Source organism: Mizuhopecten yessoensis, unplaced genomic scaffold, assembly GCF_002113885.1.
Source record: "Mizuhopecten yessoensis strain PY_sf001 unplaced genomic scaffold, ASM211388v2 scaffold4819, whole genome shotgun sequence".
NCBI classification, from domain to species: domain Eukaryota; kingdom Metazoa; phylum Mollusca; class Bivalvia; order Pectinida; family Pectinidae; genus Mizuhopecten; species Mizuhopecten yessoensis.
The window spans coordinates 948,145-958,093 of NW_018405737.1; the positions used below are offsets into that span (position 1 = coordinate 948,145).

Below are 9,949 nucleotides of genomic sequence, written 5' to 3' on the forward strand. Positions count from 1 at the left end.
CTATAGATCCCTAAAAAGATGAGAAATACAAGTGATACTATAGATCTCTTAAAGAATGAGAAATACAGGTGATACTGCAGATTCCTAAAAGGATGAGAAATACAGGTGATACTACAGTCTGTGTCATATGTACATACTTCATTCAGGGGCACAGTACTCCAGTCCCTCTTTGCACGTCCATATACCCGCAATCTGGCTATACCTCCATCTGAAATAGGACTGCTGGTGTGAATTTGTGTAAAAGTATACAATGTGTAACAATATGATTATTAGAAAAAGTCTGCAATACCACAGCTCTCATCAATCAATTCACATTTTTTGAAAAACACAATCATTAAGCTTGTTCTGGAACAGTAACTCCCACTGATTTTAAGCAATATTTAACTCTGCATGAGAGATTTCCAGCATTGTAGCTATACGGGCAGTGTCAAAGGAGTTCTGAACTCTTAAAATATAGAAGTATAAAATAAAAGTGTTAAAACCATACAAAAAAATGTTTTGCACTTCAAATGATATAACAACTGTTATATAGTATACTGTAAAAGTGGAAATTGTTGTGGTGTGTAAATGTTGGTGGTTTTTGCATTGAGCAAATAAGTGCAAAAATATCCACAAGGTAATATTCATTTATAGATTATAAAGATTATTGATCAATAGAACCCTTCCACCCCGACATAACTTTAGTAGACTCTACAATACGCTTATCTTGATGAGTCCATTATGGTCCACAGTGGTGAAAGGGTTAATTGATCACAACACGATTATTTCCACATGCAAATATTTCCACTTTTTCAGTATATTGCAGCTGAACAAATTTCGTCTATAAAACTATTCACTGTTTATTTAGTTAAGTAACAGGTAACATCAGATTGTTTTTGTGTACTGACTCTATGCCCTCATTGTCACGTGATGACTTCAAATCACAAAATCAAAAGTCTGTGGTGTTAGGGAGATTTTCAGCGCAAGAGTTTTTTTTTTACCCAAATCAGAATAACAAACTTCCTTTAACACTGAACAATCTTTAGAATTAAGACTTGTCCATGTAATTACCAATGATGTAATGTTTTCTAGACAGAAGGAACTCACTTATTGGTGTTTACAGACATATACCTAATAAGTTACACTAATACCTATTCCTGAAATAACAACCAATAGTAGAAGGTTCTTATTCTTTAGGGGAAGTTTAAATTTCTGACAAAACATATGAAGACTCCCAACAATAGAGTCATTACATGGATACAAGATCTATGTACATAGAAACATCCTGGTACTTCTTACAATCACTCAAAATGGATTTTTAAGCATATTACAACACAATGCTATTGCAAAATACATCATACTCATCATAATCAAATTCTATATTTTAGCTATTTTTCGTTCATAACCGCTACAAGAAAACAAGAGCTGTTGGAGAACAGCATAGCTTGCCTATCTGTGATATATGTTGTAAGATAGCAAATATCAATAGAAACAGTTGTACAGTAAAACCTTGATATAATGCCCGTCATTTCATTTGCCACCTCACTTACCACCAACATATTTTCAGTTCCCTTAATTATGTTTTTCTTAATAATTTCTTATACGTTTCCCTCAATTTATTGCCAAACCCCTTTATTTTTTTGAACAAATGATGGCAATATAACAAGGTTTTGTTGTACCTTAACATGTTAGAAGAGATGACCTGCCAACATGAAATAGTTAAATGCGTATTAATGGTGGTGACCGATACAACACTGCACAAAAAAACTTTAACCCAGTTCAACTAACCAGTTTTGGCCCCTAAAATACTGAAAACATAATTTAGAACATTGTTTACGCTCCAAATATATACTCCAACCTTATAATAGACAACAGCCTATTGATGGCAGTGATCTAACATTACACATCCCAAACAAATTTAACTAAGTCCATTTAAGCTGTTTTTGGTCTGTAAAATATGACAATATGGTCAAGCACATTGCTTACACTCGATATAAATGCCTTAACCTCAAAATAGACAATTGTGTATTAAGTGTGATGATCCAACACTTTACTGAAAGTTGAGGTCATTTAATTGAAAAAAAAATTGATAATGTAAATTGTTTATAACTTAATAGACAATGGATGGTGTTAGAAAAAAATGGATAGCAATACATCACATGAACCAAAGGTTCAGAAGGCCTTAGAAAGCAGGTGAGAAATTAATGATATAATCTGAAAGTATAATATGACAAATTGAAATAATGATATTACATTACCTGGAAACATATTGACTCTTAGATGGGTATGTCGTGACTTATTGTGAATTTCAAAGTAATTATGACAGGATGTCAGATAGCCTGGGCGTAGTGGCGTTTTGCTTAAAACTTCTTCCCAATCCTGTAAAAGCAACACACATACAATCACACCAAAGGACATTGATACAAGAAGATGTTTGAAAATTTTACAGTATTTTACACTAGTAACCCAAACATAAGCCAATTTCACTTCTTTGTACATTATAATATTTCTTGTGCTGTAAAAACTTTTAATTAATTCCGCATCCCTCCAAACATGTTCACAAATCAGAACGATGGGAGGTAACTCTTACATAACAAGCAGATTTCAATCTTGACAGAAAGATGCAGGAGTTCCCTCCCTTGATATGCATGACACAAAGTGGTCAATTTCCATAGTTAAAATACAATTTCTTTGCAATGTACATGATTAACTTCAGCAATAATGACTTTATCAATTATTGGTTTAGCATCAATGTGGTGTATAGATGTTATAAATCCCTACCCCTGACTAAGATCACCAAGCGAGTGATTAACAGTTACCTCGGAGTGAAGTTTAGTAATTTCTGTGATTTCTTGCACAGTAGCTTCAGTTCCCATGTCACTGAGTCTATCAGGAAGATCTGAAACAAAGCGTAGGATTATATAAATGATACTTGATTTCGTTGTAAGGAAAAACTAGTATGAATGCTGATAACATGGAAAGGAACAGTCTGTAATGGTGGTTTAATGGTAAAGGTCACAGAGTGCATTATCACAGAATTAGATTGCCTATAAGTCCATGGTATTATATATATACATCATATATAAACTCTCTGTAATGTAAGCATTAAATCAGTTCTGGTTTTTTTCGAGCTGCAGATAAAAAGGCATTATCATGAACGTCCAAAGCCTCTAGGAGAACGTTATAACTTAAGAGGACTAGCATTGGTATGTGATGTTTGGCTCCATCAGCTCTAAAAATCATGGTACATGTACATAGATTATATAGCAGGAAAAACAGTGCATCAAGATAACATGATAACCAAACAATGGCATTTGGTGATGCAATATTTAGTCAAAAGTCTTGTAAACAAGGTCATTAATAAGGTTGAATTTTATTTACCTTTAAATAAACTGTATTTATCATACAACAATTTTGAAACAGGTTTCTTCATACTACATTGTATATTAATCACTCTTACTTGGGTAGAAGTGCACAGGGAGTCTCAATGTGGGAGAAAAATGGAGTACTGAATCAAAGCAGGTGATTTGTCAGAGGAGACCTAATATGTCGGAGGTGACCTAATATGGCGGAGATGACCTAATATGTCGGGGGTGATCTAATATGTCGGAGGTGACCTAGTATGTCGGGGGTGACCTAATATGTCGGAGGTGACCTAATATGTCGGAGGTGACCTAATATGTCAGGGGTGCATAACCTAATATGTCGGAGATGACCTAATATGTCGGAGGTGACCTAATATGTCGAAGGTGACCTAATATGTCGGGGGTGACCTAATTTGTCGGAGGTGACCTAATATCTTTCACAACTGATTGAGGAATCAAACCACGACCACATTGGTGAAAGCTGAGAGCACTGTCCAATGCATCACCTGACCATTATATTACCTTAATGTACTATATTATAGCATGAAAAAATATCTTAAAAATTCTGGTAAATGGAAAAAAATGCTAGACTTATTTTACAGAAAAGAAATAATATCCATCTGTTTGTTGACTCACCTCTGTCCAGATTAGCACCCTGTATGGAGATCTGAGGAGTGTAGTTCCCTGTGAAGTAGGATGTATCAACATCAACCCCATAGATACAGCCAGCAACACCTGACAGTAAAACATAGATAAGGTCATCTGAGTGCTACCTCATTGAAATATCATGCCGAAGGCACCCAGCACAGTATTCCACTGATCCCATTATACTGACAACAGTTTGACCTGTTGTTGGGATCACCTTGAATGCTACACATTTAAATAGGAATAACAACTACTTATTTTTTAAAGAATTTTGGTATGTCCCCAAGGATTATAAACGAAGAATATCTAACAGTAAGACACAGAATCATCATCACCGTTTTCATACACAAAACCTAAGTAAAGGACACTGCAAAATCGTCACCATGGATACATACAGGAACACCTGTGTATGATACCGTGTACAGTCACACAGCTGTAACTCACCTAGCTGCATGATACTGTGTACAGTGACACAGCTGTAACTCACCTAGCTGTATGATACTGTGTACAGTCACACAGCTGTAACTCACCTAGCTGTATGATACCGTGTACAGTCACACAGCTGTAACTTACCTAGCTGTATGATACCGTGTACAGTCACACAGCTGTAACTCACCTAGCTGCATGATGCTGTGTACAGTCACACAGCTGTAACTCCCCTAGCTGTATGATACTGTGTACAGTCACACAGCTGTAACTCACCTAGCTGTATGATACACCAGTCATGTCCCGCCACCCTTTTCCTCCTCGTCTCCCAGCCATCCATCCATTTTCCAAACTCTGTGAACAGTCCTTCCTTAAACAGGGGATCTGTAGACTGAAACAAAACATACATAACTTATACAGTGTGTAAAAACAACATGTTTTACTTCCTCCGACATTTATTGTCTTACGATACACAGGCCTATGAAGATTTCTTAAAATAAAGAAATTTCGCCATTTAAAAGACGCTGTTTAAAGACAAGCTATAGAAGAAATTGACCTTTGTCTGTTGCGGTGACCTTGACCTTGAAATAGATTTACAAGTGTGGTAAACTTCACTCTGTTGGGTAATGATATATGTACATGTGTTATACACATAATAACTAGTCAAGACTTGCTTTTAGTTATTCCATTTAGTTCATATACATTTTTATTTAAACCTTGAGAACAGTAAGAAGTTCAAGCTTGAATGATTGTCAAAATGAATTAAACAATATATATATTTATTGATTGTTATGAAAATAATCCTATAATTCTAGAAAGGACTACAGATAATTTAAGGACAATCAGAATGTACATGAGTGCTTAATGCATGTAAAGTAATTTGACTGCAATCCTATTAAGAATAGTTACATTCAGTCATTAAGAAATTATTGCCTTGACAAGTATATAGGATAGACTGAAAACATCCTTTAGCTACCTCTTACTTAATTAGTAAGTGGAAAGGGGGAAAATAATAGCTATACAGCCTGTCTAGTAAGTAGATAGACAGGGGACAAAATTAGAAGTGACTGCCATATTATTTCTTCAGTAGTAAGTGAATTGGTAGCTAGGTTACAAAATGACAGCTATATATGTACAGCTCCTGATATAGGGGGTGTATTGACCATTTTTTACTCAATCTATCCTGGCTAACAGAACATTCAAATTTTAATCATTTAAGCTGGGAATGAGGATGGCTGGATCATCAAGGCACCATTAATGTACCCTGTTCTGTGTGACCATGCTAGCAGGCAATGTCCTACCTTTATCAAATTGTCTGCAACTCCAAAATAGTCATCAGTGGCAAATGATATTTTCCCACCAACCTGAAATAAACAGTAAAATAAACAGTTAACTCTTTTAACAATATCCTATTTTGTGAATTACTGAAATCAAAAGTCTGATAGTACAGTATGATATGGTTGTATAACAACGTCAGTACATGTGACAGCCAACATTAGCTAGCTGAAGCCTACATCATAAAGGTCAAAATGATGATATACATGTACATGTAAGTGATGGCAATTAGCAATGCTTGTGAATGAACTGGTAAATGTATTGGGATTGGGCCAACGGCACAGGTCATATATCACCTATATTTACCTATAATACATGAAAACATACCCACTTCTGTGTGATATTATGTCATTTAAAAACCTTAACCTGAAAATATGACACTGTTTCCCCTCAGTTGTATAGCCAACACAGCATACAAATTAGCATGCTACATACGTTGTATGAAATATATTGTATGTATATATATAATCACCTAAAATGGAATTATTTTTTATTTATCGAATAAGACTTTAACCTTTATTCTAACTTCAGATGCCCTTTATCATAACAGAAGTGTCACAAAATTTGTTTTCAATTTGCTGCATTATGCTTATTACATCTAGTTTTGATTCAAATACAGTACCAAGTTTTATTATACAATTTCAATTAAGTAGTTTGGTGGTGGGGTTTTTCCAGACAAGCAAAAAGAATTATTTGGAATTTGACCCCAAAGTATACATTGATCTTTCACCTTAAACAAGGCGAAAAAAAGTGTCAAATAAAGAGATTGTATCAAACACCATAAAATAGAATAGCAAAACCAGGCACTGAAAAAACTTTGACAGTACAAAATAAAACATATAGTAAAATATCAAGTATACCTTTTCAACTGCTAAGTCATTTAGCTCTGTAAACTTTGGGACAATCTTCTCATAGCGTTTAGGTTCATGTGCCATATCTACCTGTATAACATAAAAATCAGAAACTTTAGGGTAACATTGCAACTTAGCATCATACAGTTGCACAGTGTATCCAAATTAAATCAATATATATTTGCTTTGACAACTCGTACATATTTTACATCTTTGTGTACATATACACTTCACTGGTCATTTGTCTGATGAAGTGAAAGAGTACATACTGACTAGTAATCTATAAGTCACATATAAACACTTATTGCTTGTGCTATATGAATCTTTTCACAATACAGTTGCACCAGTGATTTGTATAAGAGTTATCTCCCCTGAACATATTAACTAACACTAACGATTAATTATGAAAAGTATGATCATGGCACGTGTCATCTTCGAAATTCCAGGGGTTATCAGCTTATAGGTGTGTTCTCACCCCTAGAATTATTGTCATGTTGTATACCATCTTGTATGTTATCGTCCAGGGTGGTAGAGAATGAAAGAGAGTGTAACCTCTGGAATTTTGAGGATGTGTATTTTACATATTATGATATATTCACATATCAGGGGGTGTAGGGAAAAAAAACCTGGGACGAAATTTGGAAACATCATCGATAAAAGAGTCGGTTTTGGAAATCTTGATAATCATTTCACCAACTCTGAAACGATAGAGCATACGCTATGGAACTGTGAAAAAGTTCAAATTTTACTTGTTAACTTAGAAAATTTGTTGAATTCACTGTTTGAATTTAATAAGAAATCTTTTCTTTTTGGTACATATCGTCAGAATGGAATAAACAGAAAAGTGGATAATATGATCATCTTTACAATAAAACAATATATCTACAATGCAAGGTGCCTCAGGAACGAACTCTGCATTATTGCCCTGAAAAATACACTAAAAGATACATATACAACTCAAAAATACATTGCTAGAAGTAAGGGAGAAAGCTACTTAGACCAGTTTCAAAGAGAATGGGCCAAATGGCAAAACTTTTTTTGAAACACCCAAACTTGAAATTACGACTGATTTACCATAAGTAACTTATCAATTTATAAATATATTTGTTGTATTGAGTAAATGTAAATATTGATTACGCTCACACTGACAGCTAGCTTAGAAATTCAAAATGTAATACAAATTTTCAACAATCCTACCTTTCCTTTTTGATAATTGTATGGATGTTTGTATGATAATGAATGAGTGTGTGTATGTCTTTATANGAATACATGAAATTAGATTGTTTAACTTTTATCTAAGCCTATCTTTATGACATGATCATTCTGTCTAAAGTTAGACATACATGTATGCTGCATTTTGAGAACTTAGTCACTGGTTAGGAATTTATTTAAATATATGCATTTATTTCTTTACATTTGGAATTTTAAAGGGGTAGATACGGAATAATCAGACACTTTTTCAATTGGGAATGTGTCGTTTAACTCTTACACCCCTGAAATTTCATAATGAACTATTTTAACCTTTGAATTGGAAGATTTCAAATGTGTCTTCAGGGGTGAATGAGTTAAACAGACCTAAAAAGTACCCTGATAAACCCCTGATTTATCCATCTTTCAAATTACCATCAATTATTTAAATAAGTCCAGATTGAAAATTGATACATAGTTTACACTTAAAGTGTAACTTTTTCTGAACGATGCTTAGGTTAATGTAAGGTAGTACATTGTATATGTACCCTTATATTAATATATTTTACCTGCAATCACAAGCTCATACGCATGTAATAAGCAAATAGTTTAGTTTGTTTTGTTCAGGGTTTACCACCCTTGCAATAACACAATGGTCAAAATGAAGATAGGTACCTTAAAGACGACCCTGTCAAGAAGGAAGTGAGGTACATTGTACCTTAGAAGAGATCACAGAGGTCCAAAGTGGCGCAGTGGTTGCAGACTCACTTATAGATCCGACGCAGATTTAGCATAGCATAAAAATTATGTAATTCCATGATTCTGCAGAAGACCCACAATTTGTGGCCTCTTTTGATAACATGAACAGGATACAGCACATATATTCTCTCCCAGAACTTGAGGCGGATGCAAATGGGCTAACCCAAGCACATTGCATGTATGAGCCAAAAAGTACAAAGAGGAAAGATGAGCACCCCCTTCACTTGTTCACCACGACTGCATTCCTCAGGCGAGTGTAATACGACAGCTAATAAGTACTTCCTTAAGTATATGATTTCTAATAGCAAAACACAGGAATAATCTCTAATTAATTGTTTTACTTCCTACTTTATAACACTGTTATATTAATGTTCCCAGTGTATAATGGGCTTATCTCATGTACAACAGTGATACACATTCGTACATTTAAGTCGACCTTGATGTATAATATGCTACACACCTGGTAGTGTAACCAAACACCTGGTGTATATGGTGTTTAACTTATCAGCAACTTCTAATGCTACCTGTTTAAATCATTACAATAAAATTTGAATTTCTGAAGCTTAGTAAAACTGGTTAACATGTATATAAATTACAAAGTGACAGAGTGGTAGAGTATTTTACCACCAGATAACAAGAGACTGTTGCTAATTACCCAATCTCTTAATTTCCACTGCTATGAACTGTATGTCCACTATAACGTAAGCAATATACCAGTGTGGTATATTAACTAAAACCAGTGACTTTTAGCCCATAGCAAAAAACTTATCAGAGTAAGGCCAACCTGTAAAACCTTACCTGTGTAAGCAACTGCTATAATAATAGTGTTGTCCACTGCTATAAAATAATATAAGTATGGTACACCACTATAAACTTAATTACCACTATGGTGTAAATCTGCTGCTATAAATTTTGCTTACCAGTGATGCCCACCACTATATCATTTAGCACTGCGACCTGCCGCTATAAACTTACAAGGGATGCCCACCATTATAAACTTACAAGTTAGATCCAATCTTTTAAAGTTAACCCAGTGTGACCCACCACTATAAACTAACCAGTGTGGCCAACAACAATAAACAAGAGGTCCATGGGCCTTAACGGTCACCTGATATATTTATACAGAGAGTTGATTTTGTTTTTAACATGAACAGAAATATTATTCAAAGTGACAAAAAACAATAAAACCACCTTACTCAATATCTAGCATACAGATTTCAGACTAAAAAGGATTTGAAACTAGCACCTCTGATTCTTAACAAGGAAAATGAAGAAATTTTAGCACACTGACTCCTTTGAGCCCCACCCTACAGCCCTTGGGGGTAGGGCTGGCTCAAAATTTTCAAAGTATCAAACTGTCAATTCAAGGTTATAATTCCAATCAAGTTATTAACATGTAAT

At 34.5% G+C, this 9,949-nt stretch overlaps 1 protein-coding gene across 5 annotated transcripts in view; it reads right to left on the reverse strand.

Annotated features, from left to right (window-relative positions):
* LOC110449778 (allantoicase-like) overlaps positions 1-9,949 on the reverse strand; it is a 43,605-nt gene that overhangs the window by 20,501 nt on the left and 13,155 nt on the right. For 4 of the 5 annotated variants that reach the window (XM_021496853.1, XM_021496854.1, XM_021496856.1 and 1 more), the window contains exons 2-8: positions 6,611-6,691; positions 5,717-5,779; positions 4,692-4,806; positions 3,981-4,079; positions 2,799-2,878; positions 2,238-2,358; positions 138-208 (exon numbers count right to left, since the gene is read on the reverse strand). In XM_021496853.1, the coding sequence (XP_021352528.1) occupies positions 138-208; positions 2,238-2,358; positions 2,799-2,878; positions 3,981-4,079; positions 4,692-4,806; positions 5,717-5,779; positions 6,611-6,691 (630 nt within the window). Of the gene's footprint in view, positions 1-137; positions 209-2,237; positions 2,359-2,798; positions 2,879-3,980; positions 4,080-4,691; positions 4,807-5,716; positions 5,780-6,610; positions 6,692-8,464; positions 8,771-9,949 lie in introns of those variants that run through there. The other variant, XM_021496858.1, reaches the window with a different exon arrangement.